This window comes from Heptranchias perlo, chromosome 11 (assembly GCF_035084215.1).
Source record: "Heptranchias perlo isolate sHepPer1 chromosome 11, sHepPer1.hap1, whole genome shotgun sequence".
Classification (NCBI taxonomy): Eukaryota; Metazoa; Chordata; class Chondrichthyes; order Hexanchiformes; family Hexanchidae; genus Heptranchias; species Heptranchias perlo.
In genome coordinates this window covers 8,651,179-8,672,353 of record NC_090335.1, presented here as the reverse complement: position 1 = coordinate 8,672,353, position 21,175 = coordinate 8,651,179, and the positions used below count along the sequence as shown (strand labels likewise).

Here is a 21,175-nt window from a genome sequence, read left to right as displayed (position 1 = left end):
TAATGCCAAACCTATACAAATCATTGTTTAGGCTGCAGTTAGAATATTGCATCCAGTTTTGGATGGCCTACTATAGAAAGGATGTTAAGGACATGGAGAGAGTGCAGAAGAGATAATACGAACGATGAGAGGGTTTTATTATGAGGACAGACTCGAGAAACTGGTGCTTTTTTTCAGTAGAGCAAAGACGGTTAAGAGGAGATCTCATCAAGGTGTTCAGAATTATGAGGGGTTCTGATGGTGTAAATCCGAACACACTATTTCCATTAGTCAGTAAGCCAGTAATGAGAAGGCATAAATTTAAGGTAAGCTCTAAAAGAACAAAGGGAATGATTAGTAGAAACTTTTTTTTTGTGCAGAAGGTTGTTAAGACAAGGTGAAACAGTGGTGGAAGCAGAATCCATAACAACTTTTAAAAGGGAAGTGGAAAAGAATTTGAAAAAAACAAATTTAAGAGGTTATGGGGAAAGAGCAGGGGAATGGGGCAGCACTTTCAGAGAGCTGGTGCAGATGTGATGGGTCGAATGGCCTCCTTTTGTGCTACAAAATTTCATGATTAGGTTTAGAGTAGCTATGGAAAAGGACAAGAAATAATCAAAGGTGAAGATACTCAACTGAAAGAGGGCCAATTTCAGTGAGTTGAAAAGTGTCCAGGCCCAGGTGGAATGGAAACAAGGATTATCAGGTAAAACATTAAATGAGCAATTTACTGGCCTTCAAGGAAGAGGTTGTTCAGATACAGACTGGACACATTCCTATGAGGGGAAAAGGAATGGCATCCAAAGCTAGAGCTCCCTTGATGACTAAAGAAATTGGGATTAAAATGAGATAGAAAAAGAAAGCTTATGATAAATGTCAGGTTCATAACACAGTAAAGAATCAAGCAGAATACAGGAAGTGCAGAAATGTACTGAAAAAGGAAATAAGAGGGCAAAGAGAATGTATGAAAAGGGTTAGCGGGTAACATTAAAGGGAACACTGAAGTATTTTATATAAAGAGTAAAAGTGTACTCAAAGGTGGGGCCGATTTAAGGACCAAAAAATAAATCATCTTGAGGCAGAGGTCATGGCTTTTTTTTATTCGTTCATGGGATGTGGGCGTCGCTGGCGAGGCCAGCATTTATTGCCCATCCCTAATTGCCCTTGAGAAGGTGGCGGTGAGCCACCGCCTTGAACCGCTGCATTCCGTGTGGTGATGGTTCTCCCACAGTGCTGTTAGGAAGGGAGTTCCAGGATTTTGACCCAGCGACGATGAAGGAATGGCGATATATTTCCAAGTCGAGATGGTGTGTGACTTGGAGGAGAACGTGCAGGTGGTGGTGTTCTCATATGCCTGCTGCCCTTGTCCTTCTAGATGGTAGAGGTCAGGGGTTTGGGAGGTGCTGTCGAAGAAGCCTTGGCGAGTTGCTGCAGTGCATCCTGTGGATGGTACACACTGCAGCCACAGTGCGCCGATGGTGAAAGGAGTGAATGTTAAGGGTGGTGGATGGGGTGCCAATCAAGCGGGCTGCTTTGTCCTGGATGGTGTCGAGCTTCTTGTGTTGTTGGAGCTGCACTCATCCAGGCAAGTGGAGAGTATTCCATCACACTCCTGACTTGTGCCTTGTAGATGGTGGAAAGGCTTTGGGGAGTCGGGAGGTGAGTCACTCGCCACAGAGTCAGGAGATGAGTCACTCGCCGCAGGCTGAGGTGCTAAATGAGTACTTTGCAACTGTCTTCACTAAAGAAGAGGCTGCTGCTAATGTCACAGTAAAGGAGTAGGGGGTAGAGAAATTGGATAGGATAGAAATAGATAAAGAGGAAGTACTTAAACGATTGGTAGTACTCAAAGTACTTGGTCCAGATGAGATGCATCCTAGGTTGCTGAGGGAAATAAGGCTGGAAATAGCTGAGGCTTTGGTCACAATCTTTTAATTCTCCTTGGATATGGGAGTGGTGCAAATATTACACCCCTGTTCAAAAAAGGGGAGAGAGATAAAGCAGGTAACTATAGGCTGGTCAGCCTAATGTCAGTGGTGGGGAAACTTCGAGAGACAATAATCCGGGTCAAAATTAATTGTCACTTGGAAGAACATGGGTTAATAAACGATAGCCAGCACGGATTTGTTAAAGGCAAATCGTGTCTGACCATCTTGATTGAGTTCTTCAAAGAGGGTTGATGAAGGTAATGCATTTGATGTTGTGTATCCGGACTTTCAGAAGACATTTGATAAAATGCCACATAATAGACTTGTTAGCAAAATTGAAGCCCATGAGATTAAAGGGACAGTGGCAGGGTGGATACAAAATTGGCTAAAAGACAGAAAGCAGAGAGTAGTGGTGATTGGTTGTTCTTCAGACTGGGGGGAAGTATACAATGGTGTCCCCCAGGGGTCAGTATTAGGACCACTGCTGTTTTGATGTATATTAATGACCTGGACTTTGGTATGGGGGGGGGGGCGGGGGGAAGGGGACACATAATTTCAAAGTTTCAAAGTTCAGATGACACAAAGCTGGGAAATGTAGTAAACAGTGAGGATGCTAGTAGCAGACTTCAGGAGGACAAAGGCAGATTGATGAAATGGGCAGACAAATGGCAGATGAAATTTAATGCAGAGAAGTATGAAGTGATGCCTTTTGAAAGGAAAAATAAGGAGAGGCAACATAAACTAAATGGTACAATTTTAAAGCAGATACAGGAGCAGAGAGACTTGGGAGTTTACATACACAAATCTTTGAAGGTGGCAGGACAAGTTGATAAAGCTGTTTAAAAAAAGCATATGGGATCCTTGGCTTTATAAATAGAGGCATGAGAGTACAAAAGCAAGGAAGTTATGCTAAACTTCATAAATCACTGGTGAGGCCTTAGCTGGAGTATTGTTTTCAATTCTAGGCATCACACTTTAGGAAGGATGTCAAGACCTTGGAGAGGGTTCAGAGGAGATTTACTAGAATGATACCAGGGTTGAGGGACTTCAGTTATGTGGAGGGACTAGAGAAGCTGGGATTGTTTTCCTTAGAGCAGAGAAGGTTAAGGGGAGGTTTGACAGAGGCATTCAAAATCATGATGGGTTTTGGTAGAGTAGATAGTGAGAAACTGGTTCCAGTGGCAGGAGGGTCAGTAACCAGAGGAGATAGAGTTAAGGTAATTGGCAAAAGAATCAGGGTGGAGATGAGAAATTATTTTATGCAGTGAGTTGTTATGATCTGGAATGCACTGTCTGAAAGGGTGGTGGAAACAGATTCAATCGTAACTTTCAAAAAGGAATTAGATAAATACTTAGAATCATAGAAGTTTACAACATGGAAACAGGCCCTTCGGCCCAACATGTCCACTTGCCCAGTTTATACCACTACGCTAGTCCCAGTTGCCTGCACTTGGCCCATATCCCTCTATACCCTTGAAGGGGAAAAAATTACAGGGCTATCAGGAAAGAGCAGGGGGGAAGTGGGACTAATTGAATAGCTCTTTCAAAGAGCCAGCGCAGACACGATGGGCCAAATGGCCTCCATCTGTGCTCTATGATTCTGGTAGTTGAAGCAATTCCCATTAATCTGCAGTCTCAAGTGTTTTGATGTGATATTTTTGTCATAAACCCGTCTGCTATCTAGCTGTCCCCTTCATGATTGTTGGTGACTGGCAGTTGCTATTGATCAGTTCAGTCTTTGGCGCAATATGAGTGCTAAGAATATTACTCTGGTACCCGTTAGTCACGGCCACCCTCTCGACCTTGCCATCTCACCAGACTTCTCTGTTGCCATTGCCTCAATCACAGATAAGGCCATCTCTGATCACTTCTTTGTATCTCTCACTATTCATATCTCCCTTCCAACCCCACTTACCTCTGTGCTCATCCCTGGAAAAAACACTCCCCCAAGTCACTTACAACTGTATTTTCAAAGCCCCAACTGTCTAGCCTTTGGCCCTCAGTTTGTCAAAGTATTTCAGCAGCTTCTGATCTGCTCAATCACTCCCTCACTTCTGCCTTTGATGCCCTTAGTCCCTGTAAAACGTTTACTCTTCCACCCTGGTTGTTCCCTCTGATTTGGCCCCCATCTTCTGTCTCTCAAGTCCAAAGGATGTGGACTTCAGCGTACCTAGCGCACAATTGCTTTAGCCATTCATCACTAGAGCTGGCTGGACTACATCAAGCACAACCGGGTCTGCCAAAGCTGCTCAGTACTCTAGTGTCATCCTGGAATGCAAAGATAACCTCGGCTTCTCTCTTCCACAACCATCTCCTTCTAGCCCTCTCGCCTGCATTCTCCACCCTCACCTCCGACAACAAGTGCGCGGAGCTCATAGACTTCTTTGTCACTAAGATTGAGACCATCCGTTCAGCTGCCTCTGCCACATTTCCCCTCTCCTTGCCCACCAAGCCAAACGGAGGTGCCGTCTTTCGGATGAGACATTAAACTGCGATCCCGTCTGCCCCCTCAGGTGGGCGTAAAAGATCCCATGGCACTATTTCGAAAAAGAGCAGGGGAGTTCCCCCTGGTGCCTTGGCCAATATTTATCCCTCAACCAACATCTCTAAAACAGTTAATCTGGTCATTATCACATTGCTGTTTGTGGGACCTTGCTGTGCGCAAATTGGCTGCCGTGTTTCCTACATTACAACAATGACTAACTACACTTCAAAAGTATTTCATTGGCTGTTAAGTGCTTTGGGACATCCTGAGGTTGTGAAAGGCTATACAAATGCAAATCTTCCTTCCTTCATTCTCTTTTTCTTTCTTCCTTCTCTTTCTTTCTTCGTTGTCTTTCTGCCTTTCTTTCTTTCTAAACTTCTGATCACCCAACTTCCATTCCTGGCTCCCATGCTAGCTGACGTTGTGAACTGTTTCCTCTCCTCAGATACTGTTCTCCTCCCTTTCAAAACTCAGGTCATGACATCGCTCCTCAAAAAATCCACCCTCGATCCCTCTGTCCTTGCAAACTACTACCCCATCTCCAACCTCTCTTCCCAAAGTCCTTATATTTGTTTTTGCCTTCCAAATCTGTGCCCATCTTTCCTGCAACTCTGTGTTTGAATCTCTCTATTCTGCTTTCCGTCCCTGCCACAGCACTGAAATGGGGAGGTTTGAATTTTCAGACTGGGGGAAGCAGAACAGCTTGTGTAGCAAAGGCAATTAATTTCTAGAATGTATTTCATAGAATCTTACAATGCATTCCAGATCATCATAACTTGGTGCGTTTAAAAAAAAATCTCCTCGTCGTCCCTCTGGTTCTTTTGCCAATTTCCTTAAATTTGTGTCCTCTGGTTACTGACCCTCCTGCCAATGGAAACACATTCTCCCTAACTACTCTATCAAAACCCATCATAATTTTTAATGTCTCTCTTTGATTAAGCTTTTAGTCTCCTCTCCCAATGTATCCTATTTGGTGTCAATCTTTGCCTGAGTATGCTTCTGTGTAGCACCTTGGGACATTTTCCTACCTTAAAAGTGCTACATAAATGCATGTTGTTATTGCCCTAAGCTCTGAATTCCCTCTTTAAATCTCTCCACCTCTCTCGTCTCCTTTAAGACGCTCCTTAAAACCTACCTCATTGACTAAGCTTTTTGGTCACCAGTCCTAATATCTCCATATATGGCTTGGTGTCAAATTTTGTCATTAATGCTCCTGTGAAGCGCCTCGGGACGTTTTACTACATTGAAGGCGCTATATAAATACAAGTTTTTATTGCTGTATTGAGACATTTTCATCTTAAACAGGTTGTCACCTACTTTGTGGCTGCAAACGGGCTATTTGGTTGATAGAAAGGTCCAGACTCTTGAGTTGAAGGTTTCCACCTGGTGTGGGTGTAATGTGTTGTCCACACCTATTGCATTGAGGAACCCTTCCCCGTGATGTTTGTTTCAGCTCAGGTTGTTTTGCTAAAACTGATTATTTTAATGTCGTGTTTATAATTGGAGTTTGATTATTTTGGTAATATAAAGTTGGACAGGTTATAGATACAGTTTGATTATTTTGGTAATATAAAATTGGGCAGGTTAATGATACAGTTTGATTATTTTGGTAATATAAAATTGGGCAGGTTATAGATACAGTTTGATTATTTTGGTAATATAAAATTGGGCAGGTTATAGATACAGTTTGATTATTTTGGTAATATAAAATTGGGCAGGTTATAGATACAGTTTGATTATTTTGGTAATATAAAATTAAGCAGGCTATTAATACAGTTTGATTATTTTGGTAAAATTGAATTGGACAGGTTATTGATATTATTTTGGTAATATATTTTGGTAATATGATGTGATGCTGCTCGAGTGCCAGCTTGTACGGATTGCATTCTGCCTACATCAGCTGACCAGGCAATGATGTAAACCCCACAAATGTATTTCATTGTTTGCTTTCCTTTTGCAATGACGTCTGCAATCTTCACAGAACAAGATCTGTTTGTACAGTGCATCACACAGATAGCAATTTGCTTGATAGAAAAACAATTCATTTATTATTTAAGCTGCTGTCAATTTTAATATTTTGTTAACATGTGATCAAAGCAGCCTTGCTTTATGATAATAGAAACTTGGCCTTTAGGGCTGATGGTTTTGGGGTTGAGTTTTACTGCGTACTTTCTATTTGTGTTTTCTGGTCGTTCACCGGTGTTGTCGAGCCAGTGGACATCGAACCGCTAAATATATGGGCCAAAAGTTATGTGATAGGACTAAAGTAACTCGGATGTTAACTTGTCAGGTGCAGAAGGAGCTAGAGATCAAAGCCAAAAGTTGATCTAGATCACTCCTTTCCAATTTTCTCATTTTACTGCTGCATCCTGAAAGTGGTAACTCTTGCTTAGGTAATTTCATTAGTGGCAACTGCCCTGCTGTACCCTCAGCTCAGTGGCCATTCTTTACAGGTGAAGGTGCATAGCAAGTATTGGCTATCTGACTTGGAGGAGTCGGGGGTGGGGGAGGGAGCGGAAAGAGGATTTGCAGGATTGATCTGCTCCTTACTCCGTATCTACGTGCATGTACTTCAGGCAGTAAATGGTGATTGTGAGCAGGAGGTGCAAGCTGGGGACAGGGTCCAGTGAATAGTGATTGTGAACAGGAACACAAGTTGGGGATGGATTGGGGGGTAGTGATTGTGAACAGGAACACAAGTTGGGGATGGATTGGGGGGTAGTGATTGTGAGCAGGAGCACAAGTTGGGGATGGATTGGGGGGTAGTGATTGTGAACAGGAACACAAGCTGGGGATGGATTGGGGGGTAGTGATTGTGAACAGGAACACAAGCTGGGGATGGATTGGGGGGTAGTGATTGTGAACAGGAGCACAAGCTGGGGATGGGTTGTGGGATTGTGAGCAGCAATGGGGAACAATTAGGACAATAGTGCCTCTAAATAAACACAGACCAGGGTTTGAACCTTGCATTATCCTTGTATGAATGGCTAGGTGCCATTTCACATGTTGCATTTACTCACTAAGTTATTGGGAAAGTAAGCTTCTATTTTTTACCGTTTCCTCCCACATCTGTTTTCAGATATGGTGAAAGGGGATTTATGTCCCGATACTGTCTGCTTATCTCAATAACAAGCAGACAAACTTCATGATCAAGTCCCGCATCATCAGATCCTGAGCTTTGTTTTGAAAGCGAGTGCTTCTTAGGTCTTATGTAAATAAACACTGAGTTAGTAAATCAGTCACTTAAATGTGTTGCGTCAGAGTTTATCCAAAGTCCAAAGTGATTTGTTGAGCGCCTCACAAAATTGTCTGTGTTGCGTAAATACTGACTTAATCATTTCTGAAGTTGAGGAATGCTTTATTACTTTTTTGGAGTGTTTTTTCCCTTGTGTTTTGTTCAAGCACTACCCCCTACCACTTGTACTCTCGCTATCCTTCTTGGACCATTGTTGTTGCTCCTTGGTTGACATGTGAACACCTGCCCTTCGATACTGAACGAGATCCCCCTGTCCAGTTTTCTGCTCCTCACTACCCGGGTGATCAGTGTGAAAACTGTAGAGCAATTTTTTAAATGAAACTTGTAGGATAAATGGAACAATGAATTTAGAACCCAGTTCTCTCCAGATATTTTGTTTATTAATTATTACATATGTACAGTCAACTCTTAATTCAAAGTTGCTTAGTTCAGATTATCTAAATTCCTACCTTGCTCTGTTTCTTGTCACTTAATTCAAAATTACTGGATAATTCAAAGTTTTCCGGGGCAAAAGCGAATTGGAATTATCAGGAGAAGGCTGTAGACCCAACCATTTATGTGATGTACTAAAACTATTAAATCTGCACACATTCCTATTTTCTTCCTGCTGTCACACCTTTGTGCCAACTTTTCTCATTATAAATTCCTATATCTGCGTATATAATAGCAATTGCTTCTGTAATTAAACACTCCTGCCAGTGGTGGTGCTGGCACACCTTAGTTTTGCTTTCACCAGCTCCTCCATCTGCACTGGAGAGGAACTCCGAGACACCAAGCAGCTGTACTTATATGCTTCCCAAAGTGTCAATTTTGTTATTTAACTATAAATAGTAGTGTGTCCCTCGTACCTGAGTGACAATGCCAACAAAGAAGGGAGCAAAGTTCACATTAGATGGGTGCATCGATGACTATGCCAGACGGTACATACTCGACGTTGTTTACCACAAGCTTCACATAACCATGATCCTGGAGGTTCTCCTGTTGACTCCTCTGAGGTTGCTGATCCTTCCGTCTCTTATGTCTTATGCCTCCACACTGGCACAGTGTTGTAGTTACAAGACCTTCACTCTCCCATTCATTTCATGTTATGGTTGCCGTATAAAATTCAACTACTGTATTGTATCAAAATAAGGACAGCATGTATGACTTTAAATTGGGGACTGGATATGTATATATTTGATATTAGACATCTATCTATAATAAAATTAATAAAAACCCTGCAACTGCATGTTCTTGCTGTCTGCACAACTAGACTTTATGTTTTGTCAGACATTTTGTCAACTTTTTCTTTTTATAAATTCCTCTGTCCACATTTCTAATGGGTTTTGCCTATGTAAACTCATCATTGCAACAGTGGCATCTAGCCACCAGGTTCCCAAAAGTCATTCAAGATGCTTTTTGAAATTTTTTTTGTCCATTTTTTTCCTCAGTAACTGAAATTTCTTTGTCCAGAATAAAGATTTCAACAAAGTAAAAATGAAAAAAATGACATTTCTTAATTCACTAGAGTTTTTTCTTGAAGTCTCTCCTGAAATCCTGGGCTTGAACTTGATAATTTTGCTCACAGCTGTGAGTTTGTGGACTGGATTTGGTTTCCGCAGCCTGAGCATATGCATTGTACCTAATTTCCTAGCAGGCATCTGCACTGTTCATTCAGTTGTACTCATGGAATATTTTCCTTTAGATTCCAGCAGTTCCTGCTCAAATATTTTTCAAAATTATTTGAAGGACTGCTAGAGGACAATTTTTAACATCTTTATTCAGGTAAAATTATTTTTCCTAAAACTGCTGTGTATTTTTTTCAAACCAGGATTTTGTGTTGTGAGAGAGAAAAAATAGACTAATTGCATGTAACTTCTATGCTGTATTCTTCAAATTTCAGAAAGTGCATTAAACTCAGAGAGAGGCACTGTCTTTCTCCACTGTAATTGAGTTCCACTTTCAAAAAAAGTTGAATTTTGAAGCAAATTGCATCTAATATATCACCTGACTATTACCTGTTATGTTGACATAAACATTTTAACTTTTAACAGCTGAAGTCCACATACAGCCTCTTTCCTTATTTGATAAAATTAACAAAAAAACAAATGAGCTAAATTTTGCAAGTTCTAATTATCACCTGTGTTAGGATGTTTTTCTATGTTAAAGATGCTCTATAAATGCAAGTTGTTTTATTGATAGTTGGCAATTAGAATGTTTGCATTTTATCATAGCTGTGAGAGAGAGTGAGACAGCAATGGACAGACACAAAGATACATGTCCAGGAACCAATTGGTAATGCAACTTCACTGTCACAAAACACTGCCCCCAGTCATGGGATCTCCCATCCATCCACTGCTGACTGTGCTCTGCTCTGCCCTGCCCCTTCCCTCACTGCTGACAGACACCAAGAAACTCCCACTTGTGCAAACCCCAGGTTCGCCCTCTGTAATGATGTCATATCAAAGGACCCCCCCCCCCCGCCAATGCTGCCAAACTCTAGCAGCCCCATTGTAGTTATGTCAAATTCCAGGACTCCCACTCCAATTCTGTCAACTTCCAGGGCCATATCTCAGTGCTATTGAGGTGCAGGATCATCTGTCAGCGTTAAAAAAGCCTCGGATTCACCCCATGCTACCAAAGCACGGGATTGTCCCAAGTGTAGCTGAACCCCATTTTCGCTCCTCAATACTGGTAAATACCAGGTATTTGTATCCAATTGGTGCATCTTCCACATCATCTTGCTGTGCATTCTCAGCTTTAAAAATAGTAAGGGAGAAAATCTAAATGCATGAATAAAGAAATATATATATATGCCACTTGTTCATAGTTTTCACAGAATAAAGGGCAGGGTTTTTAAATTCAATTGCCAAAGCACCTCGAAAAATCCCAGAATACATGTTAATTAAATGGAATTTGACTTATTCGGTTGCTATCAGTCAGTGGCCCTGATCTATTCCCTGCATTACTTCAACACCTATTGTGTTGTAGAATGACGAATCCTCTGACTCACCTTGCCATGGAAGATCTACTAGTATCTTTCTAAAAATCTTGTGTCTGCACTTCTGGTCTAATTATCCCTCTCTCTAAGCCCCTTTCCCCTTAGGGCTACACTTGCTCTTGTCTGCTTATGGGCAAGGCCAATGGAAATCATCCAGTTAAAGAAACAAATTTAGAAAAAGGTGCATTGAAATGAAACCACCTGTTGGAAAAACACCCGAGTACATCTAGTAATTATAGCATTTCACCTCTGGATTCTGCAATTGTAATCATTGTCTGCATTTTCAAAGAACTTGTTCTCTCCGCTGCCTCAAAAACTGATGTGGCGATGCCGGTGATGGACTGGGGTTGACAATTGTAAACAATTTTACAACACCAAGTTATAGTCCAGCAATTTTATTTTAAATTCACAAGCTTTCGGAGGCTACCTCCTTCCTCAGGTGAACGATGTGGAAATGAAATCCTCGAAATGAAGTCGCATTTATAATTCACAGAACAATGCTTGGTGAGTACAGACAGTTTTTTCAACTGCCCGTTGCCAAGGCAATCAGTGTGCAGACAGACAGGTGTTACCTGCCAGGTCTCACAGAATATACAAATCACCAAAAAAAACAACAAACAAAAAAAAACAGAGATAGAGAGGTAGAAACATAGAAAAGACAGCAACTGACCCGTTATATTAAAAACAGATAACATTTGTTCGCTGGTGGGGTAACGTGTAGCGTGACATGAACCCAAGATCCCGGTTGAGGCCGTCCTCATGGGTACGGAACTTGGCAATCAATTTCTGCTCGACGATTTTGCGTTGTCGTGTGTCTCGAAGGCCGCCTTGGAGTATGCTTACCCGAAGGTCGGTGGCTGAATGTCCTTGACTGCTGAAGTATTCCCCGACTGGGAGGGAACCCTCCTGTTTGGCGATTGTTGCGCGGTGTCCGTTCATCCGTTGTCGCAGTGTCTGCATGGTCTCGCCAATGTACCATGCTCTGGGGCATCCTTTCCTGCAACGTATGAGGTAGACAACGTTGGCCGAGTCACAGGAGTATGAACCATGCACCTGGTGGGTGGTGTCCTCTCGTGTGATGGTGGTATCTGTGTCGATGATCTGGCATGTCTTGCAGAGGTTACCGCGGCAGGGTTGTGTGATGTCGTGGACGCTGTTCTCTTGAAAGCTAGGTAATTTGCTGCGAACGATGGTCTGTTTGAGGTTGGGTGGCTGTTTAAAGGCGAGTAGTGGAGGTGTGGGGATGGCCATAGCGAGGTGTTCGTCGTCATTGATGACATGTTGAAGGCTGCGGAGAACATGGCGTAGTTTCTCCGCTCCGGGGAAGTACTGGACGACAAAGGGTACTCTGTTGGTTGCGTCCCGTGTTAGTCTCCTGAGGAGGTCTATGCGATTTTTTGCTGTGGCCCGTCGGAACTGTCGATCGATGAGTCGAGCGTCATATCCCGTTCTTACTAGGGCGTCTTTCAGCGTCTGTAGGTGTCCATCGCGTTCCTCCTCGTCTGAGCAGACCTTGTGTATTCGCAGGGCCTGTCCATAGGGGATGGCCTCTTTGACGTGGTTAGGGTGGAAGCTGGAAAAGTGGAGCATCGTGAGGTTGTCCGTGGGCTTGCGGTAGAGTGAGGTGCTGAGGTGCCCGTCTTTGATGGAGATTAACTGATTAACGTTAGCTCCTTTTATAATGTTGGTGCAAAATTAATGGTGCCGTAAGGTTTGCCTGAGCTTTTGTTTTGACCATTTCATATGTAAGAATAACCCAACAATACACATTGATTACAAGATAGGTGCTAAATTGTGTACCTGCTGGTTCAGGAGTAATCAATATCCTGTTTAACAAAACCACAGGGTAATTTATTTAACATGGGAAGCAGTTTATTTGCTCAGTTTGACAACAACGTGCATTTAATGTAGTAAAACGTCCCAAGGCGCTTCACAGAAGCGTAATCAGCCAAACATTGACAGCGAGCCAAAGAAGGAGATATTAGGACAGGTGACCAAAGGCTTGGTCAAAGAGGAAGGTTTTAAGGAGCATCTTTGTGGTGTTGGAAATTTCTGATTCGTTAATTGCAGTACAGTAAATTTTGGCACCACTGTATTCTATTTGTTTTTTAAACAAAGAAAGTTAACTTAACAATTCAAAGCCAGTACAAGAAAATCAACATGAAATCCCCAGTCAATATATGAAAGATATTTGGCTGTCGAATGAAACTGAAATCAGTAGTCTGTCGAATTGTGGATTTCAGGTGAACTCTTAGTGTGAGAATTAAGCTCCAATAGTTTATGCCTAATCTCTTTGATAAGATCACTGTCTGAGTTCAATGAGTGGTGCAGTCTACTCTGGTTAATTGAAAGTGGCTTCCCTCCCAAAATCTCTCCGCCACTCTCTCCTCCTTTATGATGCTCCTTAAAACCTACCTCTTTGACCAAGCCTTTGGTCACCTGTCCTAATATCTCCTTCTTTGGCTCGCTGTCAATTTTTGGCTGATTCCGCTTCTGTGAAGCGCCTTGGGACGTTTTACTACATTAAAGGCACTATATAAATGCAAGCTGGTGCTTTTTGTGTTTTATTGGATTGTCCTAGCTATAGATCAAAATATTCTATTTGTTTTTGCACTGATTGTGAACCTTTAGAGACTCATACATTATAACACCTAGGTCTCTTTCCAGTTCAACAGACTTTAATTTAGCAGCCAGCACAGTATACAGATACTTGATATTATCCCTACGCACATGCATAACACTACATTTATCTACATTGAATATCATCTGTCAGACTTGGGGCCCATTCATTCTGATTGTAACTTTGTTGCTCATCCAGAAATCTGACCACTGCCATCATTATTAAATTTTTGGGTCTTTTCTATGCTTCTTACTCTAGATTTTTCAGTCTCTGTAATTTAGATCACTCTCATAGGTGAGTCCCAACTCCCCATCTCTTTGAGAGTGTCTTCAGTAGCCATAATACCTAGGTAAGCTTTCAGGGATGTGCCCAGGATTTATTTTTGATACTGGAATTATCCTATGCCTCTGTGAGATCATCATTATCCCTCTCCCTTCTTTGATAAAAGGTAGAGCATCTCGACATCAGATCATGTATTAAGTTTATACTACTTAGCGACTTTATTTAAAAATGAATGAACAAGCAATTAAATAGCAGTAACAAAATGCAGTAGAGATTCTGTCGAGCTTTTCAAAAGGCAATTTAAATGCTCAACTTTTCTTTTATAGGTAAGTTTTATATGTTTGACGACAATAGCAACTGTCCTTTCACTGTCCCCGTATAAAACTAACTCAAGAACTCACTAACCACCTTTCATTGTCCCAGTATAAAACAACAACAACACCAACTTGCATTTCTATAGCGCTTTTAACGTAGTAAAACAACCCAAGGCGCTTCACAGGCGCGTATTCAGACAAAATTTGACATCGAGCCACATGAGATATTACGTGACTGAAAACTTGGTCGAAGAGGTAGGTTTTAAGGAGGTCTTAAAGGAAGAGAGAGTGGCGGAGAGGCTGAGGGAGGGAATTCCAGAGTTTCGGGCCAAGGCAGCTGAAGGCATGGCCGCCATTGATGGAGCGATGAAAATCGGGGATGCGCAAGAGGCCAGAATTGGTGGAGTGCAGAGATTTCGGAGTGTTGTAGGAGGAGGTTACAGAAATAGGGAGGGGCGAGACCATGAAGGGATTTGAAAACAAGAATGAGAATTTTTAATTTGAGCCGTTGCTGAACTGGGAGCCAATGTAGGTCAGCGATCACAGGGGTGATGGGTGAACGGGACTTGGTGCGAGTTAGGATACAGCTAGCAGAGTTTTGGATGAGTTCAAGTTTACGGAGGGTGTGAGGTGGGAGGCAGGCCAGCAGAGCATTGGAATAGTCGAGTCTGGAGGTAGCAAAGGCATGGATGAGGGTTTCAGCAGCAGATGAGCTGTGACGGGGCGGAGATGGGCGATGTTATGGATGGAAGTAGATGGTCTCAATTATTCACTATTTATTAACGACTTAGATAAAGGCATAGAAAGTCTCATATCTAAGTTTGCCGATGACACAAAGATTGGTGGCATTGTAAGCAGTGTAGATGAAAACCTAAAATTACAAAGCGATATTGATAGATTAGGTGAATGGGCAAAACTGTGGCAAATGGAATTCAATGTAGGCAAATGTGAGGTCATCCACTTTGGATCAAAAAAGGATAGAACAGGGTACTTTCTAAATGGTAAAAAGTTAAAAACAGTGGATGTCCAAAGGGACCTAGGGGTACAGGTACATAGATCATTGAAGTGTCATGAACAGGTGCAGAAAATAATCAATAAGGCTAATGGAATGCTGGCCTTTATATCTAGAGGACTGGAGTACAAGGGGGCAGAAGTTATGCTGCAGCTATACAAAACCCTGGTTAGACCGCACCTGGAGTACTGTGAGCAGTTCTGGGCACCGCACCTTCGGAAGGACATTTTGGCCTTGGAGGGAGTGCAGCGTAGGTTTACTAGAATGATACCCGGACTTCAAGGGTTAAGTTACGAGGAGAGATTACACAAATTGGGGTTGTATTCTCTGGAGTTTCGAAGGTTAAGGGGTGATCTGATCGAAGTTTCTAAGATATTAAGGGGAACAGATAGGGTGGATAGAAAGAAACTATTTCCGCTGGTTGGGGATTCTAGGAGTAGGGGGCACAGTCTAAAAATTAGAGCCAGACCTTTCAGGAGTGAGATTAGAAAACATTTGTACACACAAAGGATGGTAGAAGTTTGGAACTCTCTTCCGCAAATGGCATTTGATGCTCGCTCAATTGCTAAATTTAAATGTGAGATAGATAGTTTTTTAGCAACCAAAGGTATTAAGGGATATGGGCCAAAGGCAGGTATATGGAGTTAGATCACAGATCAGCCATGATCTTATCAAATGGCGGAGCAGGCATGAGGGGCTGAATGGCCGGCTCCTGTTCCTATGTCTTAGTGATGTTGAGAATACGGGGCCGGAAGCTTAGCTCAGGGTCAAATAGGATGCTAAGGTTGAAAACTGTCTGGTTCAGCTTCAGACATTGGCCAGGGAGAGTGATGGAGTCGGTGGCTAGGGAATGGAGTTGTGGCGGGGCCCGAAGACGATGGCTTTGGTCTTCCCATTATTTAATTGGAGAAAATGACAGTGTTTCCTTTCTTGTATTTCTTCCTACTGGGAACTAAGCTAGCCTGAACTATGTCTCTTGCAGGTTCCAAACTGACTCAGATTTGCACATCCAGAGTTCCTTAAATATCCCAAAAAACATTTATTGGGACTGCTTTGAATTAAATAATTGTTGACCACGTTTGACAATAGCTCTCTGTTGTACATGTAACTGAACAAATCACACAGCCTCTGTTTTGTTGAGAGTAACTTGGCTCTTCCCTCAAACATTGCAGATGAAAAAACTTGTTACATTTGTATTGAGTTATGCTGGGGACAAAAGTCTGGTGTAGCTAACTTTACAAACTTTGTATGACGAGTGACTGAAGTAAAAGAACCTCAACAAAACTAAAAGAAGACAGAAGTACTTCACCTTTTGTCTCATCCCCGACAGCATACAACTGCTTCTGAAATGATTTCACTGTCTATTTCCAGCTGTTCTTCACTCTTTGAGTGAAGAACAGTTTCCTGGCATTGATCCCAATTTTGCCTTTTATGAGTTTGAAGCTGTGCACCGTTGTCCTATTTTTATGGCTTACCTTCCAGGGATTCAGACTTGGCTTTCCAGTACTGTTCAGTATCTTAGGTACCTCCCCTCTTAGTTGTCTCCTTTCTCATGAACGACTGTGATCGTATCCATCATTAAATGTACTAAGAGTACAGAGCAGAATGGTTAAAAAAGGAAAACTGCAAATGCTGGAAATCTGGAACGCAAACAGAAAACACTGAAAAATGCAAAGCAGTTCCACCAGCATCCGAAAGAGAGTTAACGTTTTGAGTTTGAGACCCTTCAACAAAAGAGCCAAATTAAAAGTTTGATGAATTCTGATGAATGCACAGAAGGAAAGTAACTGAGAAAAATATCTCTATTTAAAAAGGGTAACAAATCTGACACAGGCAACTAAAGGCCATTTAGCCTAACAGTAAATGGTAAAATAATGGAATCCATTGAGAGGGCTAGGCTGGCAGCTTGTATAGCAGCAATAAGTCATAAAAGGCCACTATATATTTAGAAGGTGAAGATTCTGCCTGACAAACTACTGTGGCTTCTTGAGGACGTTATAAGTAAAGTAGATAGTGGCACACTGTACAATTTGTGTATTTAGACATTCAGGAAGCTTTTACGACAGTTCCACATGAGACACTTAAACTAATCGTCACAAAAGTCTAGGGTAGAACAAGGAACTGTACAATGAACTGTTTTTTAAAAAAAAGAGGCAGAGAACACTCCTGAGAACTGTATCCTCAGATGGGGTGGGTAAGGAGATGTTGACTAGATACTGATAGGTGCCAGTGGTTGGCTCCCTGTTTCCATTCTCTGTGCAGGACCTGATACTGCAACACACTGTCGATTTGTTCACAATAGGCAGAGCAATGTGAGACAGAGGATGCAGCCAATGATTTGGAAAATGATTTGGATTGATTAGGCAGCTTAGCAGACAAATGCAATGACATTTAATGGTGTTAAATGTAAAGTGTTGCTCATCGAGGTTGAAAAGAGGTGGATCACGTGTACATTGAATTGAAGTAACACATGGAGACTTAGAAAAGACTTATCACTTCCAGTATCCAGGATATATAAACAAAACAGGAGGTTGCATGTACACCGTATGCTAAGACTTTACACGTACTGGTCAGGCCACACTTGGAGTATTCTGTTCAGCTTTGGTTACCACACCACAAAAATATATTCATGCATTGAAAAGGTTAAGAAAAGGCCAACAAGACTGATCCTCAAATTATCTGGAATATTGAATGCTATGGATTGTGTAAAAAAAAAATGCAACATTTGAGTCTTTGTTACTTCTAGACTTGACTATTCCAATGCTCTCCTGGCCGGCCTCCCATCTTCCACCCTCCATAAACTTGAGCTCACCCAAAACTCTGCTGCCCGTATACTAACTCACACCAAGTGCCATTCACCCATCACCACTGTGCTTGCTGATCTACCTTGGCTTCCGGTCCGGGTATGCCTCGATTTTAAAATTCTCATCCTTGTTTTCAAATCTCTCCATGGCCTCGCCCCTCCCTATTTCTGCAGCCTCCTCCAGCCCTACAACCCTCTGTGATCCCTGTGCTCCTTCCAGTTCTGGCCTCTTGCGCATCCCCGATTTTAATCGCTCCACTATTGGTGGCCGTGCCTTCAGCTGCCTAGGCCCTAAGCTCTGGAATTCCCTCCCTAAACCTCTCCACCTCTCTCTCCTCCTTTAAGATACTCCTTAAAACCTAGCTATTATGTCCTAATATCTCCTTGTGCAGCTCGGTGTCAAATTTTGTTTGATAACGCTCCCGTGAAGTGCCTTGGGATGTTTTACTACATTAAAGGTGCTATATAAATGCAAGTTGTTGTTGTTCTTTGTTAACATCCATTAAATTCTTTGTTGCTGGCACTGTACAAACAGGCTTAAGGATGTTGATTTTTGAAAGCTGAATAGAACTTGAGTTACAGTCTGGCTAATCTTCACACCTCAAGGCAAGATAGAGACTTGTGTGCTTTTGGACGTCCTTGGTATACATGGTTTGATTACATTATTCTTCGATGGCGACTCATTAGTAGTTAATATGAAGTATTTAGCACAGCTTAAGGAATCTTATTCAATTACAAACATCTGAATTAATTGCCATCTTGTAGGCTTGTAGTTTGTAATTACTGTAAGTACTGAGTACAGTTTATTTACCTGGGCAATGTTAAATACATTGGTCAGTTGGTTTACAGCCTGGGCCTCGGTCTGATAGTACGTATTCAGTCCATTTCCTGGTGACAAGGGCGTCACTTGGTGGCTGGAATACAGTGGCAAGGATTCTCGGTTGGATCCCAGGGTCTTGCTTCACCTGGATATTGGGCAGATCAAGACATACTCTGGTTTATAGGGGGATGTGAGGTCCCCACACAGGTGCGGGCACTGACACCGAACCCAACATTGTAATAATTGTTACAAAAAATAAATACGTGCTTGGAATGGTTACAGAGAAGTGCAATGAGACTTATCCCAAGTAGGGAAAAAAGGGATGAGCTGTGAGGGAAGATGAGAGATGGTTCAGCTTTACACTGTAGTAAAGAGGTGTTTTTGGGGGAAAATCTCATCAAAAATCAACTGGCAGCGATAAAGTAAATCCAGATTGTGACTTCAAAGTAAGGCAGGAAAGTAGCATATAAACAGAAATTAATGACAAGTAAATTTAAGAGCTGATTTACTCAGTGATAAATGTTGGAATAGTTTTGCAGGTGGCTGGAAGAGACAAAAACATTGCAGTTTTTTGAAGTACAAGAGGATGTTGTGACGGGGGAGTCTGGGAAATGGACAAACTGAACTTTGTTAATTTGGTGTTTTTATGGTGGTCACAGAGCAGCTGGTTTTAGTTTACATACATTATCCCAGTATAAAACTAACCTAGTCACTCACTCACCGTCTTTCCCTTCTTTCTATTCGCCAGCTTTTCACCTCTGTTGGATTCCCATCTCACCATGTCCACCTACAAGAGATGCATAGTGTTCTGTTGTTACAATGTTTAACAATGTTGGTTGTTAAAAATTGCATGAAAAAATAACTCTACTAGGAATGAAGTGCAGTGTGTTTCCTTATATTCTGTGGTCTTGTACAGGCCTATGGTAGCTGAATGTGGTGATTCAGTTGATAAGCTGCCAGCGCTGGGTGCATTTGTAGAAACTTTGTTTTTTGTGATTAGATCTTTAGTGCGCAACACTCCTATCTTACACTTTATTTAAATGTTTCCGTGTTGGGATGACTATTTCTCTGTTTGTTTTCTCCCTGTCTTTGGCTGTAGAGGTGAGTCGAAGCATTTTGAAGCCGGGCCACGTGCTGCAGCTCTGGCCGGCTGAAAGAACACTGAGCTTGTGGTACTGTATCTCACTGGCTGTTTACCACACTGCTAAGGTTGGCCGTGGGGAAGACTCCCTTCTTTAACCTGTTCTCTCTCAATCGTTTTTTTACTGAATAGGCCAGATGTACATAGGAGCAGGAGCAGGAGTCGGCTATGCAGCCCCTCAAGCCTGTTCCGCCATTCAATTAGATCATGGCTGATTTGTATCCATTTACCTGCCTTGTTTCCGTAACCCTTAATACCCTTGCCTAACAAAAATCTATCTCAGTTTTGAAATTTTCAATAGACCCCAGCCTCAACAGCTTTTTGAGGGGGAGAGTTCCAGATTTCTACTGCCCTTCGTGTGACATAGAATTACATAAAATTTTACGGCACCGAAACAGGCCATTCGGCCCAACAGGTCTATGCCGGTTTTTATGCTTCACACGAGCCTCCTCCCACCCTACTTCATCTCACCCTATCAAAATATCCTTCTATTCCTTTCTCCCTCTTATCTAGCTTTCCCTTAATTCCATCAATGCTGTTCGCCTCAACGACTCCATGTGGTGGCAAGTTCCACATTCTAACCACTCTCTGGGTAAAGAAGTTTCTTCTGAATTCTTTATTGGATTTATTAGTGACTAGCCCATATTTATGGCTCCTAGTTTTGGTCTCCCCCACAAGTGGACAATTCTAGTTTGTCCATTGAGCCTGCCCTGTCCACCAACTAACCCATCTCTCACACCCCCATGGCCACACAATCTCCCGGGAGTGGCAAAAAAAAAAGAAAAAAGGAGCTTCAGCCAGTTGAAGTGAAACAAAACAACTCGGAAATTTTTGCCCAACCCCCTCAGGCAAGCTGCAGGAGATCAGGGTAACTGATAGCGCTACCCCGTTGTAGCACCTACCTTCTGTAACTGAACCCCAATAATGCTTCGTTATTATAATGATACATAATGCAACAGAGTTTTAACTTGCTGCCCATTTTTGCTGAGGGCCTTGTTATTTTTGGTGCAATTCTTGCGACGAACAGCACAAGTTCTGAGATCCTGCTGCCTTAATGCTGCAAAAGCTCAGCAAGTGAGGCAGCATCTGTGGAGAATGAAACAGAGTTAACGTTTCAGGTTGAAGGCCTATCATCAGAATTGGAAGATGTTAAAGAGTTAACAGTTTTTAAGCAAGTACAGAGCCAGGGAAAGCTGGGGTGGTGGGGGGGGGGGTGGTCTTCGACCTGAAACGTTAACTCTGTTTCTTTCTCCACAGATGCTGCCTGACTTGCTGAGCTTTTCCAGCATCCGCAGTATTTTGCTTTTGCCTTAATGCTGTGTTGTGTTGCCAAGACGAGGATGCTAATTAAATCAATTTCATTCTCACCAGTGTTGGATCCCATGCCTCAGGCACTTGCACAGCACCTTCGATGGATCATGCAGAAAGACTTGCTGGGACAAGATGTGTTCCTTATCGGACCGCCTGGCCCTTTACGGCGCTCCATTGCTATGCAGTATTTGGTAAGTCGATTTCTAGTTCAGATGCAAGGACTGTAGCTGGGTTGTAATAAATC

General features: G+C 42.3%; 1 protein-coding gene across 1 annotated transcript in view; it reads left to right on the top strand.

Moving 5' to 3' along the window:
* Positions 1-21,175, top strand: part of vwa8 (von Willebrand factor A domain containing 8) — a 387,545-nt gene that overhangs the window by 7,996 nt on the left and 358,374 nt on the right. The window contains exon 3 of the mRNA XM_067992504.1: positions 20,992-21,122. Coding sequence (XP_067848605.1) covers positions 20,992-21,122 — 131 coding nt within the window. The remainder of the gene's footprint in view (positions 1-20,991; positions 21,123-21,175) is intronic.